General features: G+C 42.2%; 1 protein-coding gene across 14 annotated transcripts in view; it reads left to right on the top strand.

Annotated features, from left to right (window-relative positions):
* Positions 1–21,209, top strand: part of LOC118357847 (nuclear receptor corepressor 2-like) — a 145,901-nt gene that overhangs the window by 45,913 nt on the left and 78,779 nt on the right. For 11 of the 14 annotated variants that reach the window (XM_052478728.1, XM_052478720.1, XM_052478727.1 and 8 more), the window contains exons 4-5: positions 245–422; positions 16,458–16,646. In XM_052478728.1, the coding sequence (XP_052334688.1) occupies positions 245–422; positions 16,458–16,646 (367 nt within the window). The remainder of the gene's footprint in view (positions 1–244; positions 423–16,457; positions 16,647–21,209) is intronic. The other 3 variants (XM_052478731.1, XM_052478722.1, XM_052478721.1) reach the window with 1 other exon arrangement.

Below are 21,209 nucleotides of genomic sequence, written 5' to 3'. Positions count from 1 at the left end.
ATATGATATTTTGGCCGTATCGCCCAGCCCTAAATAGAGGGCTTTTATTTCATGCCCCGCAACATTGAATTTGATCTGTGTGAATTGATTTAACAAATATACAGTTCTGAATATCCAGTGGTTATTTTATTACATCAGCTCAGAACTATTATGGTGCCAGTTTGCTGGCTTGACTTCCTCCTAGTCTGATATACCATACTTACAGATGTTAGTTGTTTACCTGTCTTTCTCTTTGTCCCTACAGAGGTCAGGAGCAACACATCCGCTATGAGCACATATACCTGCCCGATCCCAACAGCCTATCAGAGGTGGAATATGCTGAGATGAAGCGTCCTCGGCTGGACATGGGGGCGGAGTCTCTCATGAGGCACTCAGCTCACCGCCCACAACTTCCTCTGGGAGGGGCAGAGGACATGTCAAAGGTCAGTGTTGATTACTTAGGAAATGTACTCCTACTTTGATTGGTTTGGTTTAAAGTGCTGATTTGAATAGGACAGCTTTCTCTTAACTGTGCTGACATTTCGCCTTGCTGGCTGAGGTTAAGTGGTTATTTAGCATGGTGTGGTGAGTCATTTGACACTCTATGTGGTTATTTATAGCTACTAAATGCCCAGAGTAAACAAGCAGTGATGTGGGAAGTAGCTGTGCTGTTGTTTTCTCTCCCAGGAATGGCTGGGTACTGGCTTGAATATATTTTTCTATGTGTCTGCTGGGTCACAGAAACACTCCAAAAGCATAGGTTTAACAGTGTAAATGCATAACATAGCAGCTAATGGTAATGAATCTTTCCTCTTCAGCAAGGGATCAGTTCCTTGATGGAGGTGAGCCAGTCATAAGTAATGCAGATTGTCTTTCACTTTTAGAGGTCCGGACCTACTGCACAACAACTGTGCTCTGCTTTAGCTGCACTGGTAACTGCTGTGTCTTAAATGAATAGCGCAGGCATTTATTTGCTTCAGTCACGGAACACAACCGCCGCTTTTTAGAGACCTCCTTCTGTTTGGTCCAGGCATCTATTTCCTTAATGCAGGAAGCTTTTGCTCTGTAAGATGTTGAAAAGACTACCACACCGTTTGTGACCAGTATAAACATTATAATAACAAATCCATCGCAAATGAGACTTGCAAAGGCTGCCTATCATACATCCCCGATTTTGCGTAAAAAGTCTCCTCAATGGAAATGTTGTTCTCCTTTTTCTTCTTTTGCTCAATCTTTCTGTTACTCACTGAAGTTCACTCATAAAAATTCATTTAGATCCCGCATTTTGTTTGAAACCGGCAATGATTTGTTGAAATGTGTGCCGATTCCTGGCTATTAAAAGGGACAAGCTGCCATTTGAGACTGCGTTTAATTAACGTTTTACGGTAAGTGGCAGCAGACACAGATGTGTGGAATGTTAGCTAGCTCTGAGAATGTGTCCCATGGATAGGGCTGGCACAGTCAGTGTGTGTTGCTTTCTACAGGTTCTGTTTTCTAGGTCAGAGGCTCGGGGGAAGGTTGTGCTGCTCACTGCTCTGTTCTCCCTTCACCTGTCATCAACACAGTGGATGACACTCTGCTAGTACTGTTTCTCAAGTCATGGCACATGGAAGGTGATTCTGAAAAAGCACGGAAGAAATGATTGTTCCCACTCGTACTCTACCATCTGGCGTCGGTGGGAGTTGTTAGTAAACCAAGATTGTTTCCAGAGTGCTATGTTGTTACACCCACACTAACTGTTGCTGTTTAGCAAGCTATGTCCTGTTGGTGTCTTCTACACGTCAAATGTTAGCAGAATAGTAATTTTGGCCATTTTGCTAATCTATTCCGGAGGATGTTGTCAATTTCTGAATAAGGGGCAAGAGAATGAGCTTTGCCTCATTGGGAAAACTAGCCTGCTCTACCTAGGGCTGTGGCGTTGATTGTCAAGCAAATAACTGCCGGTGTCACGGTAACTGCCTAGAGCCTAGAGTCCACTGATGCAGACCTTTGAAACATCACCATTTTAAAAGTCTAATAAATCCATGTAATATAGCCTTCACAATAAAACTATTATTTACTTTAGACAGGTCTAAAGGAACATGATATGAATTAAAATGTAGTCTATTTCAGAATAATAGAATAGCATAGTCTGAGTTGTCCTTATGTTAGGCCCTGATCTGGCTATGCCATGTGTCTGGGGGCTACACCAGCTCATTTAGCAGACAATATTTGCTTAGAATTCCATGGCACTATTTAAAAACATATATTTCATTGTATGAAGAATACAATTGAACATAGCTGAATAAAATAGACAGGACATTTCCTCCAAATAATTGCCAGGGAAGTGCGCACATGCGGCTATTCTGTGTTGAGCGCTTAACAAAGAAACAGGTCCTCCTATATGCTATTTATGTATGCTATTTATAGGTTATTTCTGCAACTTTAGTTGAGATACTAATGTTGGGCTATATGTTTTGATGTTTAATACATTCTAAGGCTGCATGATGCGAATAATAATGATAAAAAAAAAAAAGTTGCATGAAAGGTTCTGAGTTGTTTCTTGTGCAGGCTGCACCCACTTCATCAGTCTCTCATTCACAATTTGATAAGCACTTGATAATATTTTCACCAGGCCTTGAATTTTCAGATGACAACCCCCATGTGTGGCTGTAATGCCCCCTAAAACATATATGCATTTTGCGACCAAAGTGGATGTTGTGCTCTTCGGATTAATATAATAATTATAATTCCCTTCCCCAGGCTGCCATACTCCGAAGCACCTCTCGCTCACATGGCTCTCTCAGATATCTCAATTCTTATTAGCTAATGCCCATCACATGATCAGGTCCTTCTCAAAGCTAAGAAGTCGGCTAGAAGTGAAGACGGACACACATCGGGGACACATCAAATCCTGAGTCCACGCTGAAGATTTTAGAAGAACTGTCTACATTTAGCATACTTTTCATCAGCCAACAAGATGGGTAGTCCTAACAAACAGCACTAGCCTATGTTAATCTACTATCCCCCATAGTACAAAAGTTGACCCATTCTTTTGGTCAACTTGTTCTTCTGTGCATTAAATAAATATTCCAAACATATGCTGGGACAGTTGTTGGATGCGATCGATCCCAAATTAATACAACCACAAACATTTAAAAGCAATGAGGCTGATGCAACAGATCAGAATGTTTTAGCTTAAAATGTTGATTAACTATTAGGCTATTTCTTCACATTATAACTGCGCAGCAATGCACACACGGCAAATGTTCCAAAATACAATCAATTAGAGGAAAATGCTGTTCTCAAATGTGATCGCAAATGCAGTTATGCATGTGATACTTTATGGTAAATTATCTTCCCCAATCTTGAAACTCAAGCGTCACCTATGTACACTACCGGTCAAACGTTTTAGAACACCGACTCATTCAAGGGTTTTCTTTATTTTTTAAAACAATTTTCTATGTTGTAGAATAAAATATCAAAACTATGAAATAACACATCATGGAATCAAAAAGTGTTTAACAAATCAAAATATATTCTGTATTTGAGATTCTTCAAATAGCCACCCTTTGCCATGATGGAAGCTTTGCACACTCTTGGCATTCTCTCAACCAGCTTCACCTGGAATGCTTTCCCAACATTTCTTGAAAGAGTTCCCACATGGATCTCCCACAAGGAGTTCCCAGAACAAGTTCTGAGCACTTGCTTTTCCTTCATTCTGCGGTCGAGCTCATCCCATACCATCTAAATTTGGTTGAGGTCCGGGCATTTTTACAACACAACTGATTGGCTCAAACGCATTAAGAAGGAACACAATTCCACAAATTAACTTTTTAACAAGGCACACCTGTTAATTGAAATGCATTCCAGGTGACGACCTCATGAAACTGGTTGAGAGAATACCAAGTCTGTGCGAAGCTGTCACTAAGGCAATGGGTGGCTATATGGCACTAAGTCACTACATGATTCCATATGTGGTGTTTCATAGTTTTGATGTCTTCACAGTTATTTTACAATAAATAGTAAAAGTAAAGAAAAACCCTTGAATGAGTCGGTGTTCTAAAACTTTTGACTGGTGGTGTATGCCAACTAGGCTCTACACCGGTTGTAGCAAGTTAATGTGCTTAATTCTTTTGGACAAGGTATTTGCCCACTTTAGTTGTGATACGAACCTAATCAACACGGTTATGCCTATGGGCTAGTCTGCATGAGGTGTGCGACTATGATTTAAAAAGTTGCACAAAAAAAAGCATGTTTCGTTCCTTACTGCACACACTGGGCATCATTCACAAGTGGTAATGCATCATTCACAAGTGGTAATGCATCATTCACAAGTGATAATGCACCATTCACAAGTGATAATGCACCATTCACAAGTAATAATGCATCACTCACAAGGGATAATGCACCATTCACAACTTATAATGCACCATTCACAACTTATAATGCACCATTCACAACTTATAATGCACCATTCACAAGGGATAATGCACCATTCACAAGGGATAATGCATCACTCACGCGGGATAATGCATCACTCACGCGGGATAATGCATCACTCACAAGGGATAATACATCATTCACAAGGGATAAGCTAATATTGTCACCCATCAGACTATTCTTGATTTAGTGTTGTCTTTACACCTAATAATATGTGTGAAATTTGTTTTGATATAGAATGGACCATTATCATGCACCTGTCTCAGAACAGGGGCAGCGGGAAAAAATACTTGTTATCTGTGCATCTAAATAGCGAATGGAAGATGCTTTTCCTGTGGTTTATTATCATTCCAGCCAGGTAGGCTATACTCCTGTTGTAAAGACAAACAATGTGATTATTAGTGAAGTTAATAAATATAGTAGGCCTAGCCTATAGAAAGCTGATGGGATCCTATTTTTAATAGAAGCCTTCAAAACTCTGTTTTCTCACACAATTACATAGCCTATTGAAATGTTGCTCAACGTGAGCACATGCGCTTTCATGAAGTGTTTGATTTGACTATCGAAAACATTTGAATTGATGTCAGAGTGATTAGAGGGACAACAGAGTGCTGAGTACCAGGCACTTATCAAGTTTGGTAGGCTACTAATGACCACCAGCAGTAGCAGAGCTTGGAGATGCATAATTACCGTGACTAAATGGTCATGTGGAATTTGACTGCGATGATGACTTGTGACCACCGGTGTGGCAGTAATACGGTCACCGTAACAGCCCTAGCTCTACCCGGTGTTAGTCATCCCTGGCCTGACCTGCCTGTTGGGACAGCGGCAAGGACAAGGACATCTCACACACCCTCTACTGTGCTGTGTGAGATCCTGCTGAGTGGCAGCATCTTCCCCTGGGGCAGCCAGGGTATTATTAGACACCACATTGTGAGCTGGGACTGGGAGGAGGATAGGGAGGGGGATTCTGAGTACGGAATATGTGGGGAATATGAGCTAGCTGTGAAACAAACAATTAATAAATAATGGAGCTGCTGACCTAGATTTGATGGGCCTCTCTCAGGATTAAGCACCATAGCAGAGGAAGATGAAAACAGCAGCATCACAGTGAAGAGCAGAGATACTGCTAGTCTAGTGAGATGTTCCTGACATGGTACAGAGCACTTCAAACTGCTACGGGTGGCAGCCAGCCAAGGAATGATAAATAGATATGCCAATAAAGGAGACTGCAAAACACACACAGATTCTCTAAGCTAGCTGGGAAATATTCAGGAACGCTAGTAATTCCTCAGTGCTGAGGGCTGTGAAGCCATTATATAAGTGTTGTCAGATTCAACCACTGTATGGAAAGAATGAGCAAAAATGAGAGGAGAGCGGGGGATGGGGAACAGAGGCAAAGGGCAAATACAGAGAGAGGCACAGATGAAGGGGAAACGGGAAAGGGAGGAGTAAGAGACAGAGGGACAGGATAAGGGAGAGCAGACGAGACTATATAATAGCAGCAGCCTGTCTAGCAGACATATACAGTGCCTTCGGAAAGTATTCACACCCCTTGACTTTTTCCACATTTTGTTTTGTTACAAAGTGGGATTTTTTTGCCAATGATATACACACAATACTCTGTCATTTCAAAGTGGAAGACCAATTGTAAAGTTTGTTAAAAAAAAAAAAAGTAAAACAAAAAAAATCTTGATTAGATAAGTGTTCAACCCCCTTAGTCAATACATGTTAGAATCACCTTTGGCAGTGATTACAGCTGTGAGTCTTTCTGGGTAAGGCTCTAAGAGCTTTCCACACCTGGATTGTATAATATTTGCCCATTTAAAAAAAAAATATATATATTTTCCAAATTTGTCAGGCTCTGTCAAATTGGTTGTTGATCATTGCTCGACAACCATTTTCAGGTCTTGCCATAGATTTAGAAGCGGATTTAAGTCCAAACAGTGACTCGGCCATTCAGGAACATTCACTGTCTTCTTTGTTAGCAACTCCAGTGTAGATTTGGCCTTATATTTTAAGTTATTGTCCTGCTGTAAGGTGTATCTGGTGGAAAGCAGACTGAACTAGGTTTTCCTTTTGGATTTGGCCTTATCTCCATTCATTTACATTTTTTCTATCCTGAAAAACTCTCCAGTTCTAACGATTACAAGCATACGCATAACATGATGCAGTCATCACTATGCTTGGAAAATGAATAGTGATCATCAGTAATGTGTTGTATTGGATTTGCCCCAAACATGACACACTGTATTCAGGACAAAGTTAATTGCTTTGCCACATTTTTTGCAGTATTACCTTAATGCCTTGTTGCAAACAGGATGCATGTTTTGGAATATTTGTATTCTGTGCAAGTTTCCTTCTTTCACTTTGTCTATTAGGTTAGTCTTGTGGAGTACTTATAATGTTGTTGATCCATCTTCAGGGTTCTCCTATCACAGCCATTAAACTCTGTAACTGTTTTAAAGTCGCTCTTGGCCTTGTGGTGAAATCCCTGAGTGGTTTCCTTCCTCTCCGACAACTGTTAGGAAGGACACCTGTATCTTTCTAGTGGCTGGGTTTATTGATACACCATCCAAAGTGTAATTAATAACTTCACCATGCTCAAAGGGATATTCAATGTTTTTTTTCTTCCCCTCTACCAATAGGTGCGATTCTTTGCGAGGTATTGGAAAACCTCCCTGGTCTTTGTGGTTGAATCTGTGTTTGAAATTCACTGCTCGGCTGAGAGTCCTGACAGGATGGATGACAAGTTGTCCTTCACAATGCATATCAAAATCTAACAAGCGAAGATCCAAGATATATTTTTTTAAATATCGAAATGCCTTAGTGCCTTAATATTAAAAACAGGAGAAAGTTTGTTCTCACTGTATTGGATTTTGGTGGTATTATTTACATGCACGCGGCACAACCTCTGTTTTAAAACCCTTGGACACAGTCTACCATTCTGCAATACGTTTCATCACAGGGGACAATTTTAGGACCCATCATTGTCGTCTGTATAAAAATGTGGGTTTGACCTCTGTCTGTAAGAAGAGAGCTGCATTCTCTTTGATTTATTTACAAAGCAATCTTACAGAAACTCCCTTCATATGTAACTTCATTAATTAAGGTAAGAATCATAAGTTACCAAACCCGTTCACAGGAATGGATAACACTAGAGATCCCTTCAGTCTACACATATTTAGGAAAATCTGCGTTTAGTTTTTTTTTGCCCCTAATTTGTGGAACAATCTGTAGAGTTCACTGCAGTTAGATGTACTGGTGTCACTCAGGCAGTTTAAATTATTGATTGAGGCCATATTTATTTGAGGCTAAATTGATTTTATTGATGTTTTGTATTAAGTTAATCAATACACAGAAGTATATGCCAGAATAAGTGTTCATTCAGTATTGTTGTAATTGTCATTATTACAAATACATGTTAAAAATTTGGCCGATTTTAAATCGGTATCAGCCTTTTTTTGGTCCTCCAATAAATCGGTATCGGCGTTGAAACTGTGATGCACATGTATGACTAGCAGCCTGGGGCCTCGTCATTTCATCCCATCTCATCACAATGGCTTTAGAGGTCCTCCTCTTGGCTGCAGTTTTAAAGTCAAGTCTTCTGAGATTTTGTAATGGACCTGAGAGAGAAATGGCAGTTTCAGAGCTAATGCCTTGTTTTTATGCTATCTGAGTGACTCTCACATAAAATCAATTGGGGCCCCATGCCATAACATGTTTTGAATTTAGATTCTCCTTGACTGTCTAGTCTATTTTTTTTTTTTTTGGTGGCTGTTAGTTCTCAGATGATCTTATTAAAAAATATGTAGGTTTGTTATCTTTGTGTGGGGGGTGGAGTTTGGAGGGGGAGGGCTACTGTCTGGGGGCTGGAAGGTCATTCTTCACACTAGAGGTCTTCACGGATCCACCTGTACCCGAAATCCTGAGCTGGTACGAATCCAGAATTCTAAATAGTTTCACGGGTCTGCGTCAGATCAGATATGATTGTCATGGATCTCAAACGCGACTGCTGCAGTAGAGAGAGGGATTGTAGAATTTATGCTGCTTCTTTTGCTTTTCACGAAAGTGGCGAGTGTAGCTTGTTGTTGTTGGCTTGTTGTTGTCATCAACGTTGCAATAGGCTTCAGTCATAGAGCCTCTATTTGTCGCAAAATTTAGGAGGTATCTAATCCCAATGGGAATTAAAGTAACGGAATGAAAAGTTAAAGGAGAAAGATGGCCTACAACAAACAAGAGCCAACAGGTAGGATGCAACTTAATATTCTTGAGTTGTGTAGGACAAGAAAGCGCATGCAGCCTCAATTAGGCTAGCTAGCTAGCTAGCTTAACTAGCTTCTCCCAATTTGATTCACTCAAGACGGGTTCTACTACGTAATCATATTGGTTGATAAATAATCTAGCTATTGGCGCTATTAGTCTACCCATAGTGCGAGTCGGTTTGGTTGGTTGCCGTCTTGTCTCTACCTCCCTGCTTGCTCCCCGTGTCACTTGCTCAGTCAAGGTAGCCTACACGCACAGCACTCATGGCCCCCGCTAGAGTGGCACCTCTCTACCTCCTCTCCCTTGCGCTTTATCAGCTCCGATTTAATTAAGTAGCTTAAAAATAGCATTTTCTGTTGCTTCCCCCACTGATCGTACTGGGTCTAGATCCGACCAGGTCTATACGGAACGAATGTAGTTGTCCTCGGGTCCGTTCGGGAATGGGTGTCTGTCATTTTTTTTAATTTATGCATATCGGGTCCGGGTGTAAAAGTCACAGGTCAATTTCGGAACGGTTCCACCTTTTTGGACCCATGAAGGCCTCAACTTCACACCTCCAATCTGTAACTTCACCAAATTTCCATGCGTGCCACACTCTGCCCACACTGCACTAACATGTGGGCTGACCTGTCAGTCTGACAGATATTTATGCTGTTGTGGAAACCAAAATACCTTTCATGTCTATGCCAGACTGCCAGCTTGGATGTCATAGTCACATGCCTGTGTGTGTGTGTGCGTGCTGCCCCCTTCCCTGGACACCTTTCCCCCACATTCTCCTGTTTGCTGGTCGGTTGTGTATTGTCAGTCATTACTGGCAGCTCCAAATCTGTACTGATTAGCTTTTGGCACAGGCTGTTTTTATGGTCAGGGAAGGTCAGGCTTCACACGGTTGTCTGAGTGGTTTAGGCTAACCCCCACTTAGTGGCACTTGCTGTGAGTAAATTTAAGTGTCTTGTTTCTGTGGGTTCGAGCATTGCCATTGACACAAAATTAATCCTACTTCAGAATGTAACTTAGGCTAAGAGGAATTGTGCACCTCTTTCTGTTTTTAACAGGACTAAATAATGTGATCTCACGAACACCTGCTAACATGAAAACAACAGGATGTTTTCTCTGCTCCTTTCAATTGTCGCACATACACTGACTGTACAAAACATTAAGAACACCTTCCTAATATTGAGTTGCACCTCCTTTTGCTCTCAATTTGTTGGGGCATGGACTACAACGTCTCAAGCATTCCACAGAGATTTTGGCCCATGTTGACTAAAATGCTTCCCACAGTTGTCAAGTTGCCTGGATGTCCTTTGGATGGCGGGCCATTCATGATACACACAGGAAACTGTTGAGCCTGAAATTTAGCAGCGTTGCAGTTCTTGACACACAAACCAGTGCGCCTGGCACCTACCTACCCGTTCAAGTGCACTTAAATATTTTGTCTTGCCCATTCACCCTTTGAAGGGCACAAATACACAATCCATGTCTCGAGGCTTAAATGTCCTTCTTTAATCTGTCTCCTCCCCTTCATCTACACTGATTTTGAAGTGATTTTAACAGGTGACCTCAATAAGGAATCATAGCTTTCACCTGGTCAGTCTGTCATGGAAAGAGCAGGTGTTCCTAATGTTTTGTGCACTCAGTGTATGTTCACTGACACACTGCACATACAGCACACGCTCTATCAAAGCCTGTACTCACTCAGCAGGCATGCATTCATTGCACATGTACTGTGTGTGTACAGTCGTGGCCAAAAGTTGAGAATGACACAAATATAAATTTTCACAAAGGTTGTTGCTTCAGTGTCTTTAGATATTTTTGTCAGATGTTACTATGGAATACTGAAGTATAATTGCAAGCATTTCATAAGTGTCAAAGGCTTTTATTGACAATTACATGAAGTTGATGCAAAGAGTCAATATTTCCCTTCTTTTTCAAGACCTCTGCAATACGCCCTGGCATGCTGTCAATTAACTTCTGGGCCACATCCTGACTGATGGCAGCCCATTCTTGCATAATCAATGCTTGGAGTTTGTCAGCAGTTGTGGGTTTTTGTTTGTCCACCCGCCTTTTGAGGATTGACCACAAGTTCTCAATGGGATTATGGTATGGGGAGTTTCCTGGCCATGGACCCAAAATATAGCTGTTTTGTTCCCCGAGCCACTTAGTTATTACTTTTGCCTTATAGCAAGGTGCTCCATCATGCTGGGAAAGGTATTGTTAGTCACCAAACTGTTCCTGGATGGTTGGGAGAAGTTGCTCTCGGGGGATGTGTTGGTACCATTCTTTATTCATGGCTGTGTTCTTTGGCAAAATTGTGAGTGAGCCCACTCCCTTGGCTGAGAAGCAACCCCACACATGAATGGTCTCAAGATGAGAAGCAACCCCACACATGAATGGTCTCAAGATGCTTTAATGTTGGCATGACACAGGACTGATGGTAGAGCTCACCTTGTCTTCTCCGGACAGGCTTTTTTTTCAGATGCCAAACAATCGGATAGGGGATTCATCAGAGAAAATGACTTTACCCCAGTCCTCAGCAGTCCAATCCCTGTACCTTTTGCAGAATATCAGTCTGTCCCTGATGTTTTTCCTGGAGAGAAGTGGCTCCTTTTCTGCCCTTCTTGACACCAGGCCATCCTCCAAAAATCTTCAACTAACTGTGTGTGCAGATGCACTCACACCTGCCTGCTGCCATTCCTGAGCAAGCTCTGTACTGATGGTGCCCCGATCCCGCAGCTGAATCAACTTTAGGAGACGGTCCTGGCGCTTGGTGGACTTTCTTGGGCAGCCTGAAGCTTTCTTCACAACAATTGAACCGCTCTCCATGAAGTTCTTGATGATCTGATAAATGGTTGATTTAGGTGCAATCTTACTGGCACCAAAATCCTTGCCTGTGAAGCCCTTTTTGTGCAAAGCAATGATGACTTCATGTGTTTCCCTGCAGGTAACCATGGTTGACAGGAAGAACAATGATTCCAAGCACCACCCTCCTTTTAAAGTTTCCAGTCTGTTATTCAAACTCAATCAGCATGACAGAGTGATCTCCAGCCTTGTCCTCATCAACACTCACACCTGTGTTAACGAGAGAATCACTAACACGATGTCAGCTGGTCCTTTTGTGGAAGGTCTGAAATGCAGTGGAAATGTTATTGGTGGATTCAGTTCATTTGCATGGCAAAGAGGGACTTTGCAATTAATTGCAATTCATCTGATCACTCATAACATTCTGGAGTATATGCAAATTGCCATCATACAAGGCAGCAGACTTTGCAAAAATGTATATTTGTGTCATTCTCAAAACTTTTGGCCTCGACTGTACACGTACACACAGTCCAAAAGTTAAAGTTGGTTGAGTTTGAGTGGTATTAGCCAAGGTATCTGATCTGCAGTGGGAACAGGCTTTAACATCGGGGTCACTTATTTTCACACTTTGTCTGCTAGCAGTGTGTGGAGACGTGTTGCTCTTCACAAGAACAGAGGACAGTCATGATGTAGGTCCTAGACATGGTGTGGGTCTCGACACTTGAATGCCCAGGAGAACTAACCCTCTTTTTGATAGATCTCCCTCTCAAACCCCTCCTGACCAAACACCTCAATGTCTCTCACAAACTCAAAGTCCTTGAGTTAACTCTGGTATAGGAGGTTGCAGAGCTGAAACTTGTAGCTTTTCAGACCGTTTTTCTGGAGGTCTTAACCTTGTACCTACCATTTTATATGATATTTCAGTTCATTGAAGTAGGACTACAATTTCATCCTCCTACATTGCCTTTTCTATAGACATTATATCAAGGATTTTCCTTCAAAGTACAAACACACAATCACACAATATTTAGGCTAGGCTATCTACAAGCTAGTGACCACCTCCTTATTGTTTGAACTGCAGTTTGCCCCTTTCATCTATAACAAGGTGTTGTAGCAGCATGCCACATCTATGATTAGAAAGGGAGAGGCTTAGCAGCCAAAAAAAGGCACTGGTAGGATTGTGTGCGTCTCATGTAATGGAAGTGTATGAATATCAGCCTGGCGCCTCGCCATTTCAGGCCCAGCTAGTCCGTTCAACCCCTTTCCTCCCGGTGACATTTCAGCTAGAGTAGGTCTAGAGAGCAGCTAGACTTAGCCTGCCTGCTTCCTCCAGATTAGTGTTATAATGCTCATTTTAGCAGTTTTAAAAATAACACCAAACTAAACCCGAAGCTGGATCAAACACACATACCTTACGCAGGAGGAAACATGGTTCACACTCAATGACACTTCTATTTTCTTGCTGTCTCCCCCACACACACACTCACGGTGTGTTGGCGGGGGTTTACAATTGGGGGATCAGTGGCTTATTGGGAGTTGTTGGTTTAAGATGCTATTGTTCTTTTCAGCAAAGCTTCCCATGTGTGTAACATGAATAACCTTTGGAGTGTTGCTTCTCTCATCCTTGGCTGAGATTAGGATGTACAGTTCTATAACTGTCAAATACCTAGTCCATGCTTGTAAAATGACAAGCTACACTGAACAATTATGGACTATAGTCCTCTTTGCCTGTCCCTATTGTATACAGTACAGTATGTATAAGTTAGTTGAAATGGAGACAGGGTGCACCTCGCCTGCTGACAATGTTCTTTCTCAGAGAAGTACAGCATGTAAGCTGACCAAGCACAAAGCAAAACCCTCCTGCAGACATGCATCAGCAATACCACTGAGACCACTGGGGTTCCCCAACTGGTGGCCCGTGTGATGAATTTGGACCGCAGGTTATTTTATTTGGCCCCTCAAGTTTTCTGAGCAAAACATAAATAAAGAAAGAAAATCAGTTCCAAGTGATTTCCATTTTTTGGAAATCTATTTCAAATGCATACTAGAGGGATATACACTATATGTATATACACTATATATATATATATATATATATATATATATACACACAAAAGTATGTGGACATCCCTTCAAATGAATGGATTCGGCTATTTCAGCCACACCCGTTTCTGACAGGTGTATAAAATCGAGCACACATCCATGCAATCTACATAGACAAACATTGGCAGTAGAATGTCCTTACTGAAGAGCTCAGTGACTTACCGTGGCACCGTCATAGGATACCACAATTTCTGCCCTGCTTGAGCTGCCCCGGTCAACTGTAAGTGCAGGTATTGTGAAGTGGAAATGTCTAGGAGCAACAACTGCGTAGCCGTGAAGTGGTAGGCAACACAAGCTCACAGAACGGGACCGCTGAAGTGCGTAGCATGTAAATATTGTCTATCCTCGGTTGCAACACTCACTACTGAGTTCCAAACTGCCTCTGGAAGCAACGTCAGCTCAAGAACTGTTCGTCGGGAGCTTCATAAAATGGGTTTCCATGGCCGAGCAGCCTCACACAAGCCTAAGATCACCATGCGCAATGCCAAGCGTCGGCTGGAGTGGCGTTAAGCTCGCCGCCATTGGACTCTAGAGCAGTGAAAATGCCTATTCTAGGGTGATGAATCATAGTTCACCATCTGGCAGTCCAACGGACGGAATATGAGTTTGGCAGATGCCAGGAGAACACTACCTGCATAGTGGCAACTGTACATTTTGGTGGATGAATAATTGTCTGGGGCTGTTTTTCATAGTTTGGGTAAGACCCCTTAGTTCCAGTGAAGGGAAATCGTAATGCTACAGAATACAGTGACATTCTAGACGTCTCTCTGATTTCAACTTTCTGCCAACAGTTTGGGGAAGGTCCTTTCCTGTTTCAGCATGACAATGCCAATATGAACAAAGTGAGGTCCTTACAGAAATGGTTTGTTGACATCAGTGTGGAAGAACTTGACTTGCCTGCACATAGCCCTGACCTCAACCCCATCGAACACCTTTTGGGATGAATTGGAACGCTGACTGCAAGTCAGGCCTAATCGCCCACCATCAGTGCCTGACCTCACTAATGTTCTTGTGGCTGAATGGAAGCATGTCCCCGCATCTAGTGGAAAGCCTTTCCAGAAGAGTGGAGGCTGTTACAGCAGCAAAGGGGGACCAATTCCATTTAATGCCCATGATTTTGGAATGAGATCTAAACAAATCAAATCTTATTTGTCACATGCTCCGAATACCGCAGCCCTAGCGTGAAATGCTTACTTTCAAGCCGTTTACCAACAATGCAGTTCAAGAAATAGAGTTAATTTAAAAAAAAGTAAATAATAATAAAAAGAATAAAAAGTAACACAATAAAATAACAATAACGAGGCTATGTACAGGGGGTACCGGTACAAAGTCTATGTGCGGGGTTACAGGTTAGTCAAGGCAATTTGGACAAGTAGGTAGGGGTAAAGTGACTGCATAGATAATAAACAGCGAGTAGCAGCAGTGTAAAACCAAAAACCAAAGATGTTTGACGTGCAGATGTCCGCATACTTTTGGTCATTTAGTGTATGTCATTTAGTGTATGTGATAGTAAACAAGGTTGTATTTTTTTTTTTTTAGGTAAATAATATATCTGTCTGGGCTTCTTGCGGTCAATTTGCAGTCTTCAAATTATTTGTAATTATGTTCCGGCCCCCTGACCATACTCTCTAGATAAAATGGCCAATGGCTGAATCTTGTTGTTGATCCCTGCACCAGACTATGCAGCTAAGTGGGTATCTCTGGATCCAAGGTACAACTCAGCCCATCCATTCAGTTCTATGTACAGAAGGGATCCCCCCGGGAAAGTCCTTGGAACTGTGTATTTCATCCATCAAATCAAACCAAAAATCCTCACAGAGCCAGGTCCCATGTTCTTAGAATATACCTGGTTGTTGTCTGATTTAATATTCGTTAGTAACCGAGACACTGACACAAGCTTTTATTACCCAGAGGACTTCATTATCATAGCGTGCCACTGCCTTCCCAAAGGAGATGTAACCAGGGTGTTTAGATCACGTGTCTATCGGAGTAAACCATGTCACAGACCACACACACAGGGGAGAGGGAGAAAGACCGAGACAGAGATGCAGCATGTTATTGTTGCCTCTAAACCAGTTACAGAATTTGGCTGGGCCAGTTTAGCGTTGCTGTCTAATCGATGGCTCTAATCTAAACATAGGAATAGATCCATCTATTTGCATCCATCTTTGTTCAGGCCTTTCTAGAAGTTCACCTTATAACTGTATACTTTGTGTTCTGTTTGCCAAGCAAACCTGATAATTTGCATAATGGACTAAGTAAGTAGTGTTAGTATTGTGAAACACCTATAAACTGATGAGTGAACATCCTCCGTCAGGGGTTCCCAAACCTTGTCCCCTCGGGGCCCCCTTTCCAGTATTGGGGAACATCACATACGGAATTCTGTGGGCACAAGCATTGTTCATGAGACTGTTCATACTCCTCTTGGTGAAGAAAATTCAGCAAGTGTAAGGCTAATTTCCTGCAATTCTACACATTTTGTTATCGGTGCAAAGAACATGTTGTAATTTCAAAGCAAATTTTCTTGAAATTCTATACAATTTTCCATGTCTGTGTATTCATGTGATATTTGAGTGACAAAAAAAATACACATTGGCAAAAAACATTATGAATTAAAAACGTTAGCTGACATGGGCTAGTTGATCTGGACATTTCTGACAAGTTATACATGGCTCTCTAAGTTATGCAATGACTAACATGACAAGAGGAACTGATGATGCACTACCCAATTTTGAAAATGCATCTTTTGTAATTCTACTATTACACCTTTCAAGAGTAAGTTTAAAGCCGTTTTTTTCAGTCCGGCTTTAAACTTACTCTTGAACCCCTCGCGCCCCGCCCCCTAGTTTGGGAACCACTACTCTATGTCACCTCTTATTTCCCTCCAGGACCGGGGCAGCTCCATGGGGAAGCTGGAGCCAATCTCCCCCGTCAGCCCGGCCCAGATGGACCCTGATCTGGACCTGGTGCCAGCCCGCTTCTCCAAGGAGGAGCTCATCCAGAACATGGATCGTGTGGACCGGGAGATTACAATGGTGGAGCAACAGATCTGCAAGCTACGCAAGAAACAGGTACAGGTACCGTACAACCATGGGTTATAGGTCCTCTTCACTACGGTTTGTTTGGTGCTTGTCTGTTTGTCATTTATGAGACTGTGTTTAGATAATGGTTTTAGATTTGGTACCAAATGCAATCAGGTATATCAATCAATCAATCAATCAAATGTATTTAAAAAGCCCTTCTTACATCAGCCGATGTCACAGTGCTGTACAGAAACACAGCCTAAAACCCCCTAACGGCAAGCAATGCAGATGTAGAAACACTGTGGCTAGGAAAAACTCCCTAAAAAGGCCAGAATCTAGGAAGGAACCTAGAGAACCAGGCTCTGAGGGGTGCTGGGAACCAGGCTCTGAGGGGTGCTGGGTGGAGATTATAACAGAACATGGCAAAGATGTTCAAACTTTCACAGATGACCAGCAGGGTCAGATAATAATAATCACAGTGGTTGTCGAGGGTGCAACAGGTCAGCACCTCAGGAGTAAATGTCAGTTGGCTTTTCATAGCCGATCATTCAGAGTGAGAGAGTGAGAGAGTGAGAGTGAGACATATATATGCAGGGCTTATAGGTTGGCATGCTTTCTCTATATTCAGCTATTAGTAGACTACGTTTGGTTAATATGATATGCATTAAAAAGCTGTATAATATAATTTAGCAATGCCAGTCATTACTCTATTCTTTAGAATTCTATTCTTAGAGACGAAAACAGCAGGTCCGGGACAAGTTAGCACGTCCGTTGAACAGGTCAGGGTTCCATAGCCGCAGGCAGAACAGTTGAAACTGGAGCAGCAGCACGACCAGGTGGACTGGGGACAGCAAGGAGTCATCAGGTCAGGTAGTCCTGATGCATGGGGCTAAGGTAGTCCTGAGGTCCCCCGAGATAAGCGGGAGAGGAGAAGGAGAGAAAAGAGAGAGAGAATTAGAGGGAGCATACTTAAATTCACACAGGACACCGGATAAGACAGGAGAAATACTCCAAATATAACAGACTGACCCTAGCCCCCGACACAAACTATTGCAGCATAAATACTGGAGGCTGAGACAGGATCTATATACTTTATCTTCTAAGGATGAGTGTCTATCCGTGTCATTATTTCTCATTGCGCCTGAATGTTTCTTTGACAGTGCGTGGCCTACACTGTGTGTTTACTGTCAGCGTGTTCTCTGAGTTCCAGCAGTCTCCCTGAATATTCTCCCATCTGTGGTTAAATCCATTATCCCTCTCATTGCCTGTCTTCAGTGGGTTTTCACACAGTAAAGCCTTGAGCCCAGACATGGTTATATTGCTGTAATTATTGTACTAAGCTACTACTGTAGTTAGGGCTCACTCAGCCTGCCACAGTGCTCTGCTTCATGGCAGTTGCTTTCTCTTCTCCTTTAACTTTCTCCTCTCTTCCTTTTTTTAGGAGAAATGTAGGTTAAAAAAATAAATACACAAGCCATAAATAACAGCTCCCCCCGGGGGAGAGGAGGATTATGGCGGAGGTTTTGTGACTGTTTAACCACTCGTATTCCTTCCTCGCCGTCTCCCTCTTGGCTGCCTGCCACATCATGTTTTATAGAATTAGTCACAGGCTTCGCTCAACCACCCAACCCCCACCACCCTAGACCATGCACTCTACGCAAGCGTGCCGATATCTCCAGCCTTCCCTACCCCTCTCACTTCTCTTCTCTGGCTGGCACTCAACACGCTTCTTCTTAAATCTAGGCCACCTGCAACCCATGACATGGCCCGCTGTGGGAGGGGAAAGGGTAGGGCTGGGCGATTATATCAAATTAATTTGATTCATTCTATTTAGTTTTTGCCCAATATTCCAAATGCCTCTGCCTCAAGAATGTATTGTATTTTTTCCCCCTGTTCTTCTTTTATTATAATGAGTTTTTATGTCCGCTTGTTCTCATGTTGTCTTTTAGGTCTCGTCTCCTTTGCGCCTTCTGTTCTGTGTGCACCTTCCCATTTACACCAGAGATTTGTATATTATGACGACATGCTCATGTCTCCTCCCTAATAATGGGATTCGTTGTCCCAAAGGCAAGAAGGCAGGTGACAAGCTTAGGTCCAAAATAAGCCCATAAAACGCGTTGGGCTTATTTTGGATGGATTTTTAGTGAGAGTGAAGCCTCTCGCTTTGCCTCTTCCTCTACACACACCAAGCCCCTGTCGCTCACAATAACAAAGAGGAGAGATCACTTTTTCCTCTCCGACAAGCGGTTTCAACTCGCTATTTGCATTTGAGGTTTGGTCCAACAGAATGGGTCCTATGGACACCGAAACACATTGAGACATTGTTTTACTGTAGTAGAGGAGAAGTGAACCTTTATCTAACAAACCCTTTATGGTTCATCTACTCAAATTGCGCACAAAGCAGAAACTACTAAAACGACCGTATCAATGAACACGGATTCGGGAAAATTAATGCTCAGTTTGTCGCACACATTCAAGTACTGCTGATATCATTTTAGCCAAAGACTGTTATACTAGCTGTCCAGTCTGTTTTATAATTGTGCAATAAGCATAAAAAGGAATTGGCAACTCATTCTCGTTCTGAGAAACGAGGTAGGCCCCTTGATTTCAACATTTGAACAAAGTGGATAGGCTAGCATGCTGTTGAATCAGTTGAAGGACTGAAGGGTGTGTTCATAACAACTCAACTGTTATACTTTGTTAGCTAGCAAATAGATCCAAGTTGGTTCAACTGGAAATCTAAAGCTGGCTACTCACTAACGTGATTAATTCTCTCTAGCCTAATACCTGCTACAACAAGTTAGTTATTATTAGTGAATGTGCAATAGGCATGGTTCTGGACATTTCTTTTTTTTTATAAAAAAAAAAGGTCATTTTCATAGACCGACTTCAAAGCCAGATCAGTGATTATTGCAACGACTTCAAAGCCAGATCAGTGATTATTGCAACGACTTCAAAGCCAGATCAGTGATTATTGCAACGACTTCAAAGCCAGATCAGTGATTATTGCAACGACTTCAAAGCCAGATCAGTGATTATTGCAACGACTTCAAAGCCAGATCAGTGATTATTGCAACGACTTCAAAGCCAGATCAGTGATTATTGCAACTACTTCAAAGCCAGATCAGTGATTATTGCAAGAAGCAGGTTAATGGTTGTTGAAGGCTTATATTTAGCCACGGTATGTCTTCATAACCCCTACATTCATTAGATTATTACTGACTGTTTGCACTGCATTTTACCTTTTTAATTGTACAACAAAGCTTATTTCTTTCTTTCTCTCTCTATCTATAAATATATATATTATTTATTTATTTATTGTGAATAGTCCATAAGTTTGAAAAAATCGAGCCAGCGGAGGAGGAATGCGAGGGATGGGCTGTGGTGGGCGGCAGCCGAGAAGAGAGCGAGCGTGGTGAGGTCCAGTGAATGATTGAGAGAGTAAGCTCTGCTACCTAGAAAAATAAATCAAACCCCCCTCCCCTTCCCTCAACAAACGCTATGTTTTTTTATGGATGTTTTCTTTTTTAACTATTCACCCCCCCCCGCCATAGTGCTTTCCTCCGCACAGCTTTCCAAGTATTAAAACATCTGGAGCAATTAAGTAGTGTGGTAAAACTTTATTTAAAGAGTTCTGGCAGAGTGTGGGCCTGGGGATCGGGTTACAGCCAGCCTGTGTTGTGTCAGCCAGGCTCAGGACGGCTAGTTTATTTTATTTTACTCCATGGTGGGTTTAGGAAGAGAAGGGGTTTCTGGGAATGTTTGTGTTTTCCTCCCCAGATGCTTATCCAGCTCGATTGGGGCACAGGATGATCCATCACGCGCCATTCTGCTGGGGATCCTCTGGGGGCCCAGGGCCAGCTTTTTCTCCCCCTATTGAGCCCCTGGCCTCTTTCAGGGGAAGGGAGGGAAGAAGGGGACTGGATCTAGTGTAGATCACCTCCCAGCACAGCAGGCAGCACACTGACAGGGAGTCCCAGCCCCCAGTGAAAGAGCTTCACTAACACCCCTGGCTGGGCCACTAACAGACCCGCAGCTCTGCTGCCACATACAACCAACACTGCACTGCGCCTTGTCTGTTTATGCCAAATGTCTGTTTATGCCAAATGTCTGTTTATGCCAAATGTCTTATTATTCCTACTTACCTATCCTGTTTATTGGAGCATCATACATTTATTCCACTTTAGAAATGTTACTTTAAGATGTAATCAACTGTTATGTCAGTTACTGGTGATCTACGATTGTTGCCTTTGCACTGAGGAGGCCATAATGTCACCACTTAATACACATTGTGAACATAATGGATCAGTTCAATGGACGCTGGCATGACCACTGTGCCATTGCTTTGACTATGTTCTGGCAATTGTTACATAGGAACTTAACTGGGAGGAAAGATGTTTAAGTTTTAACATTTGTATCACAAGCAATTTTTGTGCAATTCATGATGACATTTGCAATAGTAGGCCCTTTTTAGAACTATACATTCTTTCAGTAAGACACTGATCAGTGAACCGTACATGATACAGTAACATATAGGTGTTCATATACTCCTTAGTGTTCTCTCAAAAAGGAAGTATGTCTGGATTCTGAAATTCACATTTTCACATTCGTAAAAAA

Source organism: Oncorhynchus keta, chromosome 25 (genome assembly GCF_023373465.1).
Source record: "Oncorhynchus keta strain PuntledgeMale-10-30-2019 chromosome 25, Oket_V2, whole genome shotgun sequence".
Taxonomy (NCBI): Eukaryota; Metazoa; Chordata; class Actinopteri; order Salmoniformes; family Salmonidae; genus Oncorhynchus; species Oncorhynchus keta.
The sequence above is the reverse complement of the archived record's forward strand: the minus strand, read 5'-3'. Positions and strand labels throughout refer to the sequence as shown.